Consider the following 18,266-nt stretch of genomic DNA (forward strand, 5'->3'; position numbering starts at 1 on the left):
GATGCCTGCGATTTTTTTTTTTTTTTTGCTGAGTTTGAAAAAAGAGGCTGTGCTTCCAGGAATACGGCGGCAATTGCTTTACCTCTGCTCCTCCTCCCATCGACCCCCCCCCCTCCAATCCCGCCCCACCCCGGCCTGAAGTCCTGGCTGCCGGCCCGGCTGCTCCGCGTGTGAAGTGGAGAAAGGGTGGGAGTAAGGTCCGGTGGGCGGGGAGCAGGGGACTGAGGGGACTGAGGGGCTCCGGGATGCGATGGGAGGATGGGGGCGGGGCACGAGCAAGGGCCCAGGGGTCTGACTGAGAGCGGGTTTGAGCTTCCGGGACGAGCCGTGGGTCTCCCACTGTCCTGAGCCTTCAGACTGGAGGGGGCCAGGCCTCCGCGCCAGCGGTTCTCAGGAGGAAAAGCGCAGAATGAAGGCACCTGGCACGTGCGGGTCCCCTGGTCCAGCAGCCCCCAACCCCCACCCCATTTCTCCCGGGAGCCGCACTAACCCCTCCCAAACCACGTGATGGGGCCTGGGGCCCAGCCTGACTCGGCCACGCCCACCCTAATCAGGACCGATTTCCAGCAGCTTCTTGTTCTGGAAAGGCTGGCAGAGCAGCCTATTCTCCTCCGAAGACTGAGGCTCGCAGGCTTTCCGGTCTCTGGGCGCATTAGGAGCCGGGTTAAACCCCCAATAATGTCTGACCCTCCTGTTCCGGCGGCATCGGCTCCTGATAGAGACTTAGGAGCGATTGCCTTTGTTAGCGGAGAGTTTCTGGTTGATTCAGCGTCTGTGAAACTTCCTGAGATGAAGGAGACAGGAGGAAGAAGTACGTGTATCATAGCAGCTTTCCTGGTGGGTTTATTGTGGAGCGGAAGGCACTGTGCAGCCCCTGGATCCTGCCGTCCTAGCCCCCACCGCAGGGACCACCACCCCAGGGACCCCCGCCCAGTCCCTGATAGTAGCTCAGGCCCCTTTTCTTTCCTGAGCAGGTGATACGTGGTGGGAACACAGCATTTTCCAAATTCATCCCCGAGAGGGACCGGCTGGGTCAAGGCTGGCTGGGTGTGCCCCCTATCCACTCTTGATCCCTCTCCGAGGGCGCGAACCAGGCACCGCCTGCTCCTCGGTTTCAGCCAGCACTTGGAGCATGTAGGTGCCCATGTGGACAAGACACTGGCCAGTCACCTGGGCAGCGTGAGACAGGAACCGTAGCAGGCTCCTGCAAGAGAGGCAGTCAGTGGTAACAGAACCATGTGTGCGAGTCCTCATCGAGGTTTGGGGGCTACTCTGCACAATCAGGAGCATCCCTGATACTGGGCAGTAAATAATCTGCCTGCAGTGCAGGAGCCACAGGAGACTTGGGTTCAATCTCTGGGTCAGGAAAATCCCCTAGAGAAGGAACAGGCTACCCAATCCAGCATTCTTGGGCTTCCCTGGTGGCTCAGGTGGTAAAGAATTTGCCTGCAATGCAGGAGACCTGGGTTTGATCCCTGGATTGGGAAGGTCTCCTGGAGAAGGGCATGGCAACCCACTCCAGTATTCTTGCCTGGAGAATCCCATGGACAGAGGAACCTGGTGGGCTACAGTCCATGGGGTCACAAAGATTCAGACATGACTGAAACGACTTAGCACACACAGCACAACCAGGTCAGAATTTCCTTGGGTCTGAATTTAGTCCTCATTTCTGAGAAATAAGGTTTTAAATGCATGACCCTGGTTTTTAAAAGGAATTTGGTTCTTCTATTTCTTATATAGGGTTTTTGTTCCATTTTGGACTTAACGGTCTTTGGAGAAAACTATGTATTTTGGCTCAAGTCTCAGTTTTCTGAATAAGTCTGTGGTGTGACAAGTTTTTACGACAACACGAGTGTGAGTCAGGCCAGGGCTAAAGGGGCTGAGGAAGGGCAGTAGCTGTGTCCAGACCCTGCTTTCCCGGGTGCGTTACCTGAGCATGGCCTTGAACCCTGTGCAGTGGATGTCGTAGGACACGGAATACATCTCGTACATGGTGGCCTTCACATTTAGGCAGCCAATGACATCCTTCGGGCTCAGCTTGTATAAGTCGAAGGTGATTTTCGCGATGCCCCGTCTCTGAGGCGGCCGGCCGGCTGGGGTGTGGCTGCTAGCCTGAGGCGGGGGGAGGGCAGAAGCTGCAGTGCATCCCAGCTGCCACCTGCAGGGCCTGCAGTGCTGGGTTTACCCATCTGCTTAAAATCTGAGCGTGAATAAGCAGCTAACTATTTGAGGACTGTTTTCAGCCAGTCAGGGTGCTTATGCGGCCACAGGGTCCAAGCCCATAAGAAGTGACCTCCTCCAGCAGCTCTCTAGGGACTGGGGGTGAGTGTGGTGTGGCCTTAGGGTCCAGGGCTCAGTGGACAGTTGTGCCAGTGATCGTGCTCACCCTGGTCCCCCAAGGCCACTGCGGCCGCCTGGTGATGTGGACAGGCCCATGACAGCGTCACAGTCCATTTAACCAGTGGGCATACTATTCCACTATATGAGAGGTGGCCAAAGAAAATGCCAGAATCCTATGGCCAACCAGGGCTGGTGTGAGGGCCATCCCCTGATTTCTAGTTCCTGCCCTGGAAGAAGGTTGGCCTCTTGGGGACACTTAGCAGACTCACTCTCAGTCCGCTTGAGACCCTTGGGGTTGAGAGAGGTCAGAGACCTCTGAAATCCCAGGTTTATAAACAGCATTTTCACATGGTCTTCCTTCAGAAGCTTTGAGGAAAAACAGGAGAGAACAAAGCTGTCCCAGGGCCATGTCCCGGGCATACCTCGGGTGGGTTTGCTCCACACACGGTCCTGCAGTGTACAGGATTCAAATAGAGGAATGACTTTCATAAACCTTGGGACCTGGGAGTAGCTGGGGCTCTGAGTGTTAAATTCACCGACAAAAGTCTAGTAAATTTGAAGTTAAACTGTAATCTCCCCTAAAAGTACCTAAACCCTTCTTGCTGGTGCCTCTCTTCTCTCCCCACCCCCAACTTGGACACATCATGGTCCCAGCCCAGGTACTAACACACATGAGGTCCTGCTGCCTTGGAGGAGGTGCATATATTGTTTTGAAAACGTTATTAAAAATTGACTCAAGGCAGGGTGTTCCGATCACAGCTCCTCTCTGAAGCATGAAAGTTTTGATCTCACTCTGCCAGCATCCTCGGTCTTGAGTCAGAATCGAGATGCCTCCCCAAACTCAGAATCTAACTGTGGCGGCAGTGGGGTGAGGATGGGTGTGTGGGTGGCAGGAAGAGTTTCCTCATTCTCCCTCCCACCCCTCCACAAGATGCCTCAGGGGTGTTGACAGGCACCAAAGCTGCTTTGGACTGAGAAGGGAGACCCCTGGTGGCTACTTCTTGGAAGTTCTGTCCAAGTCAAATCCAGGTGGCCTCGTTGAGAAACTCCTACAAGTGGGGCAGGACCTCCAACCTCTGGAGGAAGGCGGTCCAGACACGTAGGACCCTGTGTAAGACTCATGTCAACCAGACTGTTACCAGACGGAGAAACATCCTGCCCCCAGGAACCATCACTTTGGTGCCACTCTTGTCCACTGCCTCCTGTCACCACCCTGACTCGCAGCTCAGTGCCCACTGCCGTGCCCACCACATGGGGGCTTCAACCTGTCATGTGGCAACCGACTCCCCCACTGAGTAGAAGAGCATCTCACAGAACAAACAGAAAAGACACTTCCCCTCTGAATTAGTGTCCTTGGGCTTCTAGGACCAATGGCCACAAGCTGAGTGAGCATACAGACTGATGCTCTGACAGTTCTGGGGGTGTGGGGTGCTGAATGAACTATGGGCTGTCCTGCTGGGGCTTCCTGTCCTGGATCCAGAGCTGCCCGTGTCCTTCAGCCCCTGGCCCATCCTCTTGTCACCGCTCCCTGCTTCCACCCTCGCTGGCCCACCTATGTCCCTCTTACAAGGACCTGTGATGACCACCCAACCAGCTAATCCAGGGTCATCACCCCTGTGAAGATCCTTGAGGCAGTCACACCTGCCAACTCCCCTTTGCCATGTAAAGTGACACGTTCCTGGGTTCTGGGGCTGAGGATGTGGGTCATGGGGGCTGGAGGGAGGGACCAACTGGGTCATGAGCATCAGTGGATAATCTCTGTCCCTGGTCTCTGTAAACTACACTCAGCTTGGGCGGTCTCAGATTCAGCAGACTCTAAAGACTCAGGGGGAAGCTTGAGGCCGATGCTTGGGAGAGACAGGTGGGCAGCCATCTGCCCAGCCTCCAGCAGCGCTGGGGTCACTGGCTGCCCAGAGGGGGGATACCAACTTCGGCATCTCCTTCTGCCTCTGGATTCTGGTTCCCATAGAATGTTAGCCTCTGAAGATTTCCCCTTGTTGAAGGACAGTTGTGTTAGTTGCTCAGTCATGTCTGACTCTTTGTGACCCCATAGACTGTAGCCCACCAGGCTCCTCTGTCCATGGGATTCTCCAGGCAAGAACACTGGAGTGGGTTGCCATTCCCTTTCCCAGGGTATCTTCCTGACTCACAGATCAAAAACAGGTCTCCCACATTGCAGGCAGGTGCTTCATCATCTGAGCCACCAGGGAAGGTTAGTTAGGCATACAAAAAGATGTTTGAATATTATGCTTTACATGCTTTGGTGTTTTATGGTGGGAATGTTTTTCAAGATTTATAATCTATAGTTTTCTCAGAAATAAAACCCTTTATGCCACTTCTTTGCTTGTCTAACTCACTGGGTTTATACCCTCACATACCACCCTAATTTCACCGGCTGTGTCATCTCACTGCCTCCGAGGTCCAGGTCAGATCCACACGCCCTAACAGGGTCTGCAGCTCCTCACTGGCCGAAGCCTGACCCTCAGAATTACTGGCTCTAAACCACACAGCCCAGGTTTGCAAAGATGCCAAGTTTCCTAGAAATACTTAGAAGCATCCCTGGAGGGCAGCAGATCCAGTTACTGGGTGAACACAGAGGAAGTATTCAGAAAGTGAGCCAGTCGACCCCAAGTGGGGACCACACTTACTCAGGTGAGCAGCCTGCCCAGCTGCCGCCCAGATGACGCACTTACCGGTGTCCATTTCTGCCCCTGCTCCAGGACCATGAGGTGTGTGTTGTCCCCGAGGGTCTGGAAAAACTCCTCTGTGTCCACCACAGTGCCATCCTCCTCCAGCACCAAGGTGACCAGTTGGCTGGCGACCACCAGCGCATCCAGGGTCTAAGTCAGACGGAACACACCAGTGTCACCAGGTGAAGTGACTCTGTTTGGACCCATCAGTGGCATCTATTAAGTCATGGTCCCCGAAGTGTTGGCTGACTTTGAGGATCTAAATGGTAAAGATGTACCTTGGCTGATGTCTATAACTCAGACTTTGCTTGGAAGAGAGATGTTGAAAAGTTGAACGGACCTAACTTCTTTAGAGGTTTCAACATCGTGAGGTAAGGAATTACAGTGAACAATATTCAGTTTCTAAAATGTCTTGCTTATTTGGACAAATAAAAAGAACGACCCTGTGTCCATGATGCTTAGATGTCTCTGTCGCTTCAGAGACGGCGTGTTGGATGCTCAGGTCCTGTCTCTGGTGAAAGTCAACAATTCTTCCTTATTGGGTGATTGAGGGCACTGTTTGAGATTAAGAACAATTGGTCCCCAGCCTTTATAACCAAAACCAGATTTCTAAAGTTGTGCCTCCTATATTCTCCCTTGTCAAGAAACTAAAGCCACATTATCAAATGATGATTGTTTCCTTCTTATTTTTTAAAATTTATTTTTATTTTCTTTTTATTTTTGACCATACCACAGGGCTTGTGGGATCTTAGTTTCCTGACCAGGGATCAAACCCTGGCCCACAGCAGTGAAAGTTCAGAGTCCTACCCACTGGACCACCAAGGAATTCCCAATTAATGGCTATTTTGAGGGCTCTTGTGTCTGTACCTAAGTCCTGTAAGGGACAGGGACACAGCAATGTTCCCTTTAACCCCAGAAGGCTCCCCCAAGCTCCCTGTCTTGCACTGATTTGTCCCCAAGACCCTGTGAGTTGGGGGCCCTCGTGGCTGATGGGGGTACCTTGCTGAGGAGCTCCTGCAGGCTACTGGCCATCACCCCTCGGCGGCTGCTCCGGTCATGGTTGGAGACACGGAAGGGGCGAGCGGGATGCATGAGGGGTGTGAACAGCACCTTCTTTGTCTGCAACCCCATGAACGTCAGGGGCCTGGAAAGGAAGGGTCAAATGAAAGCAAACTGGGGTTACTTTAAAGAAGAGTCTTTAAAGAGAGGTTTAAAGTATGTGGAAATAAGACAAGATTAATATTTGCACCTAAAGAAAGGAAGTCAATGGTTGGGGATGATGAAAAATTGTGTACCTGATACCCAAGAAACAAACAAATATGTAAAATTAACAAACACAGGAACATTCAAAGCCCTCGAGGTAACTATTTGAGAAGGAGAGGTGAAGGCACCAAACTCAAAGGAGAAATAAGGATATTATTCTGCAAATGTTGGCTTTAGAGTTGAAAAGCCCAAGTAAATGATTTCTTCAGGCCATGGAGCAGCTGAGTAGACTTAAAGAATCAGGCACACACACACACAATTATAGATTTGTACAGTAAGACTAAGGAAGAAAAGGCTACCCAGCCAGTATTCCTGCCTGAAAAATTTCATGGACAGAGAAGCCTGGCATGCTACAGTCCATGGAGTCACACTGATGGGACATGACTGAGCAATGAACACGTTCACTTTCATACACACCTCTGCATATGTCAGTCATTTATCTATCTATCTATATTTTTTTTAATCTATTTATATTTTATATCTCCAACTAGACTGGACTTTCCTTACAGACAAAGGTGACAACCTAGACTTGTGACTGGCATCTAAGGTGCAGGCAGGGGGTAGTCTTGTGGGGCTGAGCCCGCATCCTGTGGGATCAGACACTGTCTCTGAGTAGATGGGGTCGAGACTGAGCTGAATCCCCGGGCACCCCACCGGCGTCTTAGAAATGCCTGGTGCTGTGTGGGAAGCCCCTCCCCCACCCTGGTACGCCGGAACCTGTGCCACAGCCTCTTTACCTAGACTGCCAGCAAGGATTTGGTCTGAAGCTTATTTGGCCGGCATCAGGCTTGTGCCTTGTGACTGAAGGCATCTAAGCACCTGCCATGGCCAGCAGCATGCTAGCTTTTAAAATATATCAACTAATTTCATTACAACCTTACAAGGAAAGTAATACCCCATTTCTCAGGTAAGAAAGTCAAGGCTCAGAATGATTTCTCAAGGTCACCCAGTTAATAAAGAATCTTTCTGAACTTCATCTTAAGCAATAAACATCAGCTGGAGCTGGTGAGGGAGAGCTGCCCGCCAGAAGGACAGCCCTGGCTCCTCTCCAGGGTCACCACCCGGCCTGTGTCCAGCATAACAGCTGCAAGGGGACTGGTCACTGGTCTCTACGCAGCTCTCCTCCAGACCAAGGCCAGCCCAGTGAGGGAGTCCAGGCCTGAGCTGACCCAGTGGAGGGCCTGGCACATGGCCTCTGGACCTCTGCCCCCATTCCAGGGATTACACAGGCTCCTCAGTTACACAACATGACAACCAGGGGCCCACGTCTGCCAGGGTGACGCTGCAGGGAAGTTGCTTGGTGCCTTCCCTCCTGGGGAACCCAGCAGACAGGACAATGAGGATAACCCACATGATGCTTTACACCTGGAACCCAGCTCTATTCTCAGCCTGATCCAAAACGAGCTCGCTGTAAGGAGCAAAGAAAGGAACAGGTTCACTGCCTGATCAGTACACAAGCTCACAGCCGAGTGTGGGGGTTGGTGCTCAGGGCAGAGGGAAGGGTCGCCAGGGTCGGGGTGGGAGGAATGCCCTTCCCACCCTCCCTCCCACTGGTGAAACCTTCCTCTAGTGCAGAAGAGCCCGGGGCCTGCCAGCAAGATCCTCCCTCCCCCCAGAGCCATTCCTTTGTTCCTGAGACAGGAAAGACTCAGGCTCAACCAGAGAAATAGGAGGACAAAGTTCACGTCTCAGAACCCGGCCCAGGGCCATGGGGGATCAGTGCACACTGTGGGCCCTACAGCCCTGACCCAGTTAGTCAGGGCCCGAATCTCCTCATCTCTGCAGACGCTTGCACCTCTGTGAGCACCAGTGATCCGCTGACCTCCCTCCGCCATCACAAAGCCTTCATTGTCTTTTAACTTCTGACCAGATAAGCGCTGGCCTTCCTCCTCACTGCTCTGAGATCACCAGTTGTGATAAAGGAGGACATTCAGTTATTGCTGTCCTTAGACCTTACGTTTCCCAACCAAGAACTGGGTCAGTGTTGAGAAAAGGCTTAGGTACACCCAACCGGCTCACCCAACACCAGGTGCTTACTCTGCCCCAGCTAAGTGGACAGCGGGCTCAACTAGCCACATGAACAAAGCAACACATTAATCCAACTCAGTCTGGTCCTCTTAGTGGGATCATTTGTGTCACTGGCCATCAAACAGCCCTGCCCCTCCCCCGCCCCCAACCTCCTACAACCTCCTACAGGGACGTTGTCCCAGAAGCACTGAGAAGTCTTAGAATCCAGCTTCTGGTGACACGTCATGTTGGCCACCCTCTAATCCCCAGGAAGGTGCAGGTGATCACATGAAACAGGAAGGGGAAAGGCTCAGGACACGGAAAAACAAGGAAACAGGTTCTTCAAGGAAATAATATTTTTTTCAGGGAAATCAAGATAAGAGAAGTCAGACTTCATGGAAGGTTCTTGGAAACTGTGGAGGGGCACAGGTCCCAGAACTGAGGGGACAGGGATGTCTACCTTTTCCTGGAGGGACTGAGGAGACCTTAACACACACAGGTGGGAAATAAAGCAATAGGCATTGACTGACCATGGATGTGAACTCCACTGCAGTGGAGCAAAGCTGGGCCTCCAGGTCATAAGATGGCATCTTTCTAGGCTGCACTCTGAACTGGTGTTTATTCTAGAAGTGATGGGGGGGCAGCAGGGGGCCCAGGAACAGGTTGTCGTGTGGACAAGGAGGGTCCATGGGAAGTGATAAAGCTCAGACAGATCCTATGCCCACAGTCAGGTGATAGGACAGTGCTGGAAGGGACATGCGACCCCAGCTGTAGGATGGCAGAGAGGGACAGACCTTGGAAAGCATCCATCAGGCCTGGCAGGGCCTCCAAGAACTGCAGGGACAGCAGGTGAGTGACAGTGTTTGGGGGTAAGCGTGTCTGACTGGGGCAGGAAGCAGAGCAGTGTTGGCCCCAAAGAGGCTTCTTGCCCTCCAGTGATGCCTGGCCAGCGACTAGCAACACATGGGACATGGGGCACCACCAGGAGCTCCCTGATGGGACTGTGACCACTCCTACTGTGCCTTGAGCCCTGACCCACCCCCCCACCCCCCACTCTGGGATAAAATGCTTGGCTAGAAAGCACATCCAGCACATGGCTGTGAAGTCTCTGTACACTTTGAATGTTATTAACATAAGAGTTTAGACCACAAAGGAGTAAGCATCAGTAACCATAGAAAAGTCAATTCCTCCCTTGCGTCACCTACAAGACTGGTCAAAAAAAAAAAAAAAAAAAAAAGACTGGTCAAATTTGTCCCCAGAGGCAGCTATTCAAAACCGAGAGATCTTTGTTCAAGGAAAGAGGACCAAACAGCTACTCTGCACAAAGTGTGACGGAGATGAGCTCTGTAGCTATCTCAGTGTGCGTGTTATCGCTGCCAGGACACAAAGTCAGAGCAGGCTGTGTCTGCAACAACACACGCACTGTGGGGATGGACATCCTGGGCATCTGGAGCCGAGCCAGGAGATCTTGGGCTGCTTCCACTACAACCAAGGCCTCCTGATCAGACAATGAACAAACTAACGACTGGGTTAAGATCATTGTTTACCCACATCTGATGTTAAAAAAAACAAAAAGACATTAGGTTCCTGCTTTGGCAACATGCAGGTACTTACTAACAAAAGATAGAGTTAGGAAAACTCTACCAGGACCATTGAGAGGCGACAGAAGTCCAGCAGTCACCTTGCCTGCCAGGGGGACTCACGCAGCCTGGACATAGCTTTAAGGAAGGCAGAGGATGAAAGTTTTCTTTTCAGCAAGTGTTACAGGTGGGCAGAAGCAGGTGGGGTCCCATGAATCAAAGCAGCTCAGCGTGGAAGCAGGACCTGGAGACAGTGTGTTCCCAGGATGGTCCTCCACCCAGAGCCCCGATCTCAGGGCTGGCTAAGCAGATCAGTCCTTCCCCATGAGCATTTGCGCAGTAACTGTGCAGAAGCAAGACTTCAGAAGCAAGTCCTTCCTCCTCACACAGACGTTTTGGTTTTGGGATCTTCAGTTGGGTCAGGTGTAAGGGCAGGGGCAGCCTTAATCTTGCAGGTCTCGCCTTGTCCTCCAGTTCCAGGCCACACCAGCCAGGAACTCGTGCTCCTGTCATCCTTCCAATTTGGCCTACCAGCTCAGTGCCCAGAGGACCTCAGAGAGGTCCTTGGGAGAAACATTTGGAGGATGCACTCCAAACTGTCAGCATTTGTTACCCCAGGAGTGGGATTGGGGGCGGGGGAGGCTTGTGAGTGGAGCTGGAGGAAGAGGAATAAACCAGGAAAACCCCAGGGCCCTTCCTTTAGGCCTAAACCACAGGAGAGAAGAGGCATGAAAAAGTCTGTTTCTCACCTTCCTGGGATCCCAATTTTAAAGAGACAACCCCAGCCAGACAACTCCCCTTCTATCTGGGAGCTCTCTAACCCTGGAAATGGCAGGAAGCCCCCTTTAAGGACCCAGGTTCAGAAGCTCACAGTTCACACTACCTCCTCACCCACCCAACCCCTCCACCCCAGTCACCTGGGAAAACCTGCATTTATATGTACCCCTATGACTGATTCATGTTGATATTTGACAGAAAACAGCAAAATTATGTAAAGCAATTATCCTTCAATTTAAAAATAAAGTAAGAAAAAAATAAAGCTCCCAAAGGCTTCTCCGCTCCTTTTGACGATCTACAGAGAAGCACGACCCTCCCTTAAATCTACAGTCACTGCCACCAGGATCGTCAGGATTTTACAGAGGAGGAGTGGGTTGGGTTTTTGGACGTTGAGACGAACCCAAGAAGGAAAAGTGATGCAGGACCTCGGTCACCGTGCGTGTGAGGCGGGCGAGGAGGCCCCGGGGTCGCAGGCCCCTCTACCACTGCCCCGCATCCCCAGCCCCGGCCGCAGTGTCACAGCTTCCCCCCAAACTCCGCGGTACAAACCCGGGAGCTCAGCCAGCGCCATGAGGTAGCGCCGGAGCCCGCGCGGCCCTGAGGGGTGAGCTGGCCACTCCGAGGCCCCCCAGCGTCCCACTGGCGCCCCTCGTCTCGCCCTGGCTCCCGTCTTGGTCGGGGACCCGGAGCAGCCTGGCCCCGCGCGCGCCGGGGGTCTCCTGGATCCCGCTTCGTCTGCTCCCGCGGCTGCAAGAGATGCGGCTCAGGCACTCACCACGGTCACCTGTTCCCGGAGCCCGCGCACCTGGCGCTGGGGGCGGCTGGAGACCTGGGAGGGGACGCGCGCGGGCTGCGGGTGCAGGGTCGCGCAGAGGGACGCGGGACGCAGGGGGATACCGGGCGTAGGGGGCCCAGGGGGGCGGGGAGACGAGGGGCCCCGAGGCGGCGGAGGCGCCAGGGGAATGCGAGGCGCCGGGGGCGCAGGCCAGCGCGGCACTCGCCTGAGCAGGGCTCCGGCGCAGTCCCGGGCCGTCTCCATCGCTCAGTCTGGTCAGCCCCGCCGGGCCGGCTTCCTGGCGCTCTGGCCTCTTAAAGCGCCACCGCTCGCCCCGCCCAGGTCCACGCCTCTCGGGCTGCGGAGGTTTGCACCCGACCGCCGTTCGGCCGCCAACCCCGGAGCTCAGCCCGTCCCCGGGCCTTCGAGGGTCGCTGGTCGGCCTGTCCGATGGGTCAGTGGAGACATCGCCTCGCCGGCAGCGCAGCCTCTGCAGTGGAGGGGCGGGTGCGGCCCAGGATGCGGGACTCGGGACGTGGGAAGGGATGGGCAGGTACCCCGCTGCCGGAAGGGGTCAGACCTCAGAGGGGCCGGGCTGTCCGCTCTTTCGACTCTTAATTGCGAAGCCGACTCTCTAGAGCGGGTTAGGGGGTGGGGCACTGACCCTGACCCTTCGGAAGGAGAAACCGGGCCAACACTGTCCAGCGCCGCCTGCGCTCGGGGTGACTGGCCCCCGTCGGCGCGCTGCCCGCCGGGCCGCGTGGAGCCGGCTCCCAGAGCTCTGTCGCCTGACCTCTGCCTCGGTCCCCGGACTCACGTGACCTGCACAGCTGGCCCTGCTGCCCGAGTTCCCCCTCCTCCTCCTCCCCCATCTCAGAGACAAACACACGTCCTGCCCCGAGGCTCATGGTGTCACCGAGAGGCGTGTGGGGCCAAAAGCAATCCCCTGCCAGAGTCCTGGCCTCTCGGGGTCCTGCGGGGATCCAGCCTGGATGGACGACGTGGGGTTCGGGCCCAGAGCCCCAGCTGGACCCCTCCCTCTGCCAATTGCCTGAATGTTGTATACCCCCCACAACTCATGTACTGACCTTCTAATGGCCAGTGTGCTAGCTTTAGAAGGTGGGCCTGGGTGGGGAGTGGGTGCTTGGGTTATGGGGCCAGTTACCCCATGGATGAAGTTACTGTCCTTGTAAAAGAGCTTCCTCACCCCTTCTGCCTCCTGAGGACACAGGGAAGGAAGGGACGGTCTGCTGTGAACCAGGAGGCGGTGTCACCAGAACCGGCCCTGCTGGTCCAGATCTGGGGCTTCCAGCCTCCAGAACCTTGGGTAGTAAAACTGTTGTTCATAATAAACCATCGGTGTCCAGAACTCTGTCAGAGCAGCCCCACCAGACTGGACATGCAGCTTGACAATGAGACAGTAGGTCCAGTCAGTTCAATCAACTCACCTCTAAAAGAATGCTCTATTGTAAAAAATTTCAAATATAAAGACTTATAGAAAGAACATGCCATGAGCATCTTTATACCCAGTGCGTGGATTCAGCCACCCTTTAATATTTTGACATAATTGCTTGTTTTTTATCCACATTTTTATTTGAACCCCAAATGCTTCAACTTGCATCTCTGAAGAAACCAGAACTTTGTTACACGTAACAGTGACGTTTCCTCTCCTAAAGAAATAAAAATGACTCCCTACTGCACCTGATGTTCAGTCTACAATCGAGCTCCCCAGACCATGGGATCACTGTCGCCTTGTGCATATACATGGCCTCCATGCCTGAGGTCCAGGTGGGTCGGGCCCAGACTGGAGTAGCGAGGGTCAGGTTCACAAGAGCCGTGTACACGGAACCAGGCAGCAGGTACAGCTCATTGACTCACTTCTGGGGCCTCGAGGGTGAAGGCTTGTTAATGAGTGAGTGAGTGAACAAGATGCTATGGCAGCAGCAACACATGAAAGCCGATTTCAAAGGGGGCAAAGGTGTGAATTCTACCTTAAAGTGCCCTGGAAGGGACTTTGGAGCTGGGGCCAGGTGAGGGTGGGGGGTCGTGTGTGGTGGGGGCTGTTCTGTGCTGTTTCAGGAAGGGCAGAGGCACACCAGGATGCAGGGGGTGTGGGGGGATCTGGAGGAGCCAGGGTCAGGGAGAATCTGCATAGCAGTGCCATGGACGGGGCCTCACCCCACTCACACCTATAGTCCAGTGGCAGCCAAGGAAAGCAGGTCTGGGAGCCGGGCAGGCTTCTCTGTGTAGTGGGAATTCCGCACACAGAAGAACCACAGCCAGGAGGGGTGGAGCTGGCCCCGGGTGCCAGCCCTGCCACTGGCTGGGGTGAGGCCCTGGACTGGCCTTCCCATCTGCCCGGGGCCTGGCTGGGAGACAGCAGGTCAGGTTGTATGTAAGGCCACAGGGGCAGGAGCTTGTGTAACAGCCCTCAGTCGAGACAACTGTCTCCCCAACTGGACTAGGAGCAGAAGTCCTCCTCTTCCCGACTGGACTTCACAACCTCATGGAGTCTATGTAACCAGCATGAAGACCCCGGGGTTGACTTACAACTCATGCCCATGATGCTCACTGAGATCTTGGAGCAGTGGTTCTCAGCCCTTGGGGGTTCAAGACCCTTAAATATAGTATCAATGCAAACTGCAGCGTCTCCTCAGAAACCCCTATACCCAGGCCCTCTGAGGGGTCCATGGGCTGAGGAGCCTAGGGGACCAGGATTCATATGCCCCCTACCCCCGGGCCTGCCCACCCCCCGACCCAGACCAGCCTGACTCTCCTCTCCCTGTGGTTGTGTCATTCCTGGGCATGGATGTTTCCTTTTCTTCCAAATGTAGGAACAAAGGTGATGTGCTGCTCTGCTGACTTCTCTGCAGAGAAAGGGCCCAGAGAAGGCTGTGTTTTGAGGCTAATTCCTGGTCTTTCCCAAGTGGGCGGAAGGGCAGAGCGGAGCTGGGCCAGCACCGCCATAACACGTGTACACAAACTGGTGCCAGACGCTTTCCACAAAGCTCTCAGCGAAACTTTAACTCTGTAAAACACGAACACCTTGTTGTGAGGTGTTTACATTAAAACCTTACAGAAAAGGTGAGGTGTTCCCAGACTACTGTCACCAGTTCTGCCCACCTCCTCACTTGACCTGAGTCCTGCCATGGGATTATTTCTACGTGGTTAAATACACGCACAACATGAGTATCACTGCGTGTGGTCTGTTTACACAGATGGTACTGTATTACACATATTATATGCAGTGTTGTGCTTCACACCTCAGTCATGTCTAATGCACACTGATCGACTTCAGACTTTAACGCTGCATAACATGTATCAAAGCATGAAGATAACACACTGTATTCAACATTTCCCCTTGACAAATATTGAGCACTTTCCCTTTGTTCATGTGTATAAACAGCACTGAACTAAGCATATGTCTTTCCAAGGTCGGGCAGCCTAAGCCTGCCTGCAGCATGGGCCAGACAGAAAGGACTAGTGTGAAAGGACTGTTTTGACTGTTCAGGAGGATTTATTGATACATTAGAGCAGTCAATGGAGTCTGTGTTTGCAGCTCTCATTTCGTGAATTCCTAAGCACTCACTGGGCTTCCCAGGTGGCACTAGTGGTAAAGAACCCCCCTGCCAATGCAGGAGACGTAAGAGATGCAGGTTTGATCCCTGGGTCGGGAAGATCCCCTGGAGGAGGGCATGGCAACCCACTCCAGTGTTCTTGTCTGGAGAATCCCATGGACAGAGGAGCCTGGTGGGCTACAGTCCATAGCGTTGCAAAGAGTTGGACATGACTGAAGCAACTTAGCATGCATGCATGCAAGTGCTCATTAAACGATGTGTCTTGATTTAGTGGTCAAGAATTCAGAAAGAGGGCGGCTTTCGTAAAAAACGAAATTGTGTTAATGGGTCAGAACCTGCTCTGTGTCGTTATGGGGGCACCCAGGATGCCACCTTCCTCTTTATCACTGAAGCCAGCCTGCAAGAGTGGGATCTCCACATGAGCAGATGATATTAAACCTCCTGATGAAGATAAAGGAACACAGCTGTCCGAAGACTGCATTCAGCAGACATACTACATGCAGGGTTTTTTTTTGCTTTTAAAGAAATTGTATCCAAATTATTATTAGCGTCCTGAGCCCCTCCACCTTTTTCTTATAAAATTTGCAACTCTGAAACTCATTTAGCCTATGAGTGCATACCTGCTCAGTCACTTCTGTCTTGTCCAACTCTTTGCAACCCCATGGATTGTAGTCGGACAGACATCTCTGTCCATGGGATTTCCCAGGCAAGAATACTGGAGTGGATTCCTTCCCCAGGGCATCTTCCTGACCCAGAAATCGAACCTGCGTCTCCTGCATTGGCAGGCAGATTACTTACCACTAGCGCCACCTGGGAAGCTCATTTGGCATATAGATCCCATGAACTGGTCAATAAATATTGCCAAAAAGACAAACAAAAAGCTTATCACTTCTGCATAAATTTAAAACTCAGTCATCCAATCACCTCTATTACGTGATGGGGGAGGACAGATCTAAATCAGATCTGTCAAGTGTTCTTAGGTGTGGCTTGTAGTGCCTTAGGTGGAGTCTTAGAAGGAGCGAGGAATCATTCATAATAGCAGATCATGCTTTGCACCTGTGACACACACGCACACACTCACACTCATACTCACACATGGGCCCCCATCAGCATCTCCATGGTGGGTCACACAAAACCTGTCATAAGTTGCTCTAAAACTATTAGTAACATTTGCCTCATTAGGGACATGAGAGACGAGAGGCAGAAAGGAAATTTAATTTTTATCTCTTAGCTTTTTGGCACATTGTGAATTTTGTACCTTTTAACTTAAAACACGTGTATGAATTACTAATTCAAATATTAACTGGTCAGTTATTTTAAAAAAACTAGTTCAGAATGCTCTTCAATTATGTTCAATGCTCTTCAGAATGCTTCTGTGTAAATGTACAGACTTAATTATGGAGGATTCTTAAAAGAAGAGAAACACCAACAGAGGGGCCAATTCAACTTCACTAACATGGCTAAAATATCAAAAACAGAAAGCCAAAAAATGGATAGAAAATATCAGAGGTTGACAAGAATATGAAGAAATCAGAAGCCTCATACATGGCTGGGGGATGTAAAATGGTGCAACTGCTATGGAAACAGACTGGCAAATTCCTCACAAAGTTAGACAAAGAGTTACCATGTGCTCCAGCAATCCCATTCCCAGATATACACTCCACACACACACACAAAAAGTCGAAAACATATATTCACACAGAAATCTGTACATGATTATTTTTGCAGTGTTACCCCAAATCACAAAAAGTGGAAATGTAATCAAAATATCCATCAGCTGATGAATGGATAAACAGAATATGCTATATCCATACAATGGACCCGTTTGCAGCTATAGAATAAAGGACGGACACCTGTTGCAAGAGGAACCAACCTTGAACACATCGTTCTAAGTGAAGGAAGCCAGAAATGTCCAGAACTGTCAATGCCGTAGAGAAAAAAATAGATCTGTGGTTGCCAGGGCTGGGAAAAGAGGGGTGGGGAGTGATGGCTGATGGTTCAGAGGTTTCTTTTTGGGGTCACGAATGTTCTGAATTAGACAATAGTGATGGTAACACAGCCTGGTGAATACCTGAAATTCCCTTGTGGCTTAGCTGGTGAAGAATCTGCCTGCAATGTGGGAGACCTGAGTTCGATCCCTGGGTTGGGAAGATCCCCTGGAGAAGGGAAAGGCTACCCACTCCAGTATTCTGGCCTGGAAAATTCCATGGACTCAGTCCATGGGATTGCAAAGAGTCGGACACGACTGAGCAACTTTCACTGAACTGTAAATTTTAAAACTGAGACTTTTATGGTATGTGAATTACACCCGAACTAAAAAAAAGAAACAAAACTTTACAACTAACATGATACTAATAGTGAAACACTGGAATAGTCAACACTCAAAAACTGAACATACCAGAGCGGTGGAATTTATTGTATGCAAACTATGCCTCAATACAAAATGATGTAAAGATATAAAATACATAAATAATGCTGCAAAAAGAGAGAACAGTAAGACCAGTAGGCATCGTATTTTAAAAGTAATTTTAAAATATTTTAATTGTGGTAAAACACATAACACAGAATTTACCATCTAAACCATTTTAAGTGTACCGTTCAGTACTGTTAAGGATATTTACTGTTATCTGTATATTTAAATACTGTATATTTACTTATATACTGTTAAGTACATCTATGCTCATGCAATAGATCTGCATGTTTCATCTTGCACAATGGAATCTCCATACACTTTATTTTTAATAAAAAAATTCTATTGAAATAGAGTTGACCCATACCCTTCAACAGAGAGGGCAATGGCAACCCACTCCAGTACTCTTGCCTGGAAAATCCCATGGACAGAGAAGTCTGGTAGGCTACAGTCCATGGGGTCGCGTAGAGTCGGTCGAGACTGAGCGACTTCACTTTCACTTTTCATTTTCATGCACTGGAGAAGGAAATGGCAACCCACTCCAGTGTTCTTGCCTGGAAAATCCCAGGGACGTGGGAGCCTGGTGGGCTGCCGTCTATGGGGTCGCACAGAGTTGGACAAGACTGAAGTGACTTAGCAGCAGCAGCAGCCGCACATCCTTCAAACAATAACCCCTCATCCCTCTCTGAGGCCCCGGGGCCTACTTCTGTCTCCATGAACTTGACTGCTTTGTCAAGTTCGTTGTTGGTCCTTTTGTGTCCGCTGGCTTCACTGAGCAGAATGCTCATCCACCTGGTGGCAGGTGGCAGGATCCCCTTCCTTTTTAGGCTGAATACCATCCCGACC

General features: G+C 51.8%; 1 protein-coding gene across 1 annotated transcript; it reads right to left on the reverse strand.

The window, feature by feature from the left end:
- Positions 1-825: 825 nt before the first annotated feature.
- Positions 826-12,074, reverse strand: CIDEA (cell death inducing DFFA like effector a). The gene is made up of 5 exons (XM_020913712.2): positions 11,659-12,074; positions 6,030-6,174; positions 5,034-5,180; positions 1,931-2,112; positions 826-1,204 (listed from the first exon to the last, which is right to left on the reverse strand). The coding sequence occupies exons 1-5, from the start codon at positions 11,694-11,696 to the stop codon at positions 1,057-1,059; spliced, it is 660 nt and encodes a 219-aa protein (XP_020769371.2). The 5' UTR covers positions 11,697-12,074; the 3' UTR covers positions 826-1,056.
- Positions 12,075-18,266: the final 6,192 nt, after the last annotated feature.

The sequence above is a fragment of the Odocoileus virginianus genome, unplaced genomic scaffold (assembly GCF_023699985.2).
Source record: "Odocoileus virginianus isolate 20LAN1187 ecotype Illinois unplaced genomic scaffold, Ovbor_1.2 Unplaced_Contig_27, whole genome shotgun sequence".
In the NCBI taxonomy this organism is placed as follows: domain Eukaryota; kingdom Metazoa; phylum Chordata; class Mammalia; order Artiodactyla; family Cervidae; genus Odocoileus; species Odocoileus virginianus.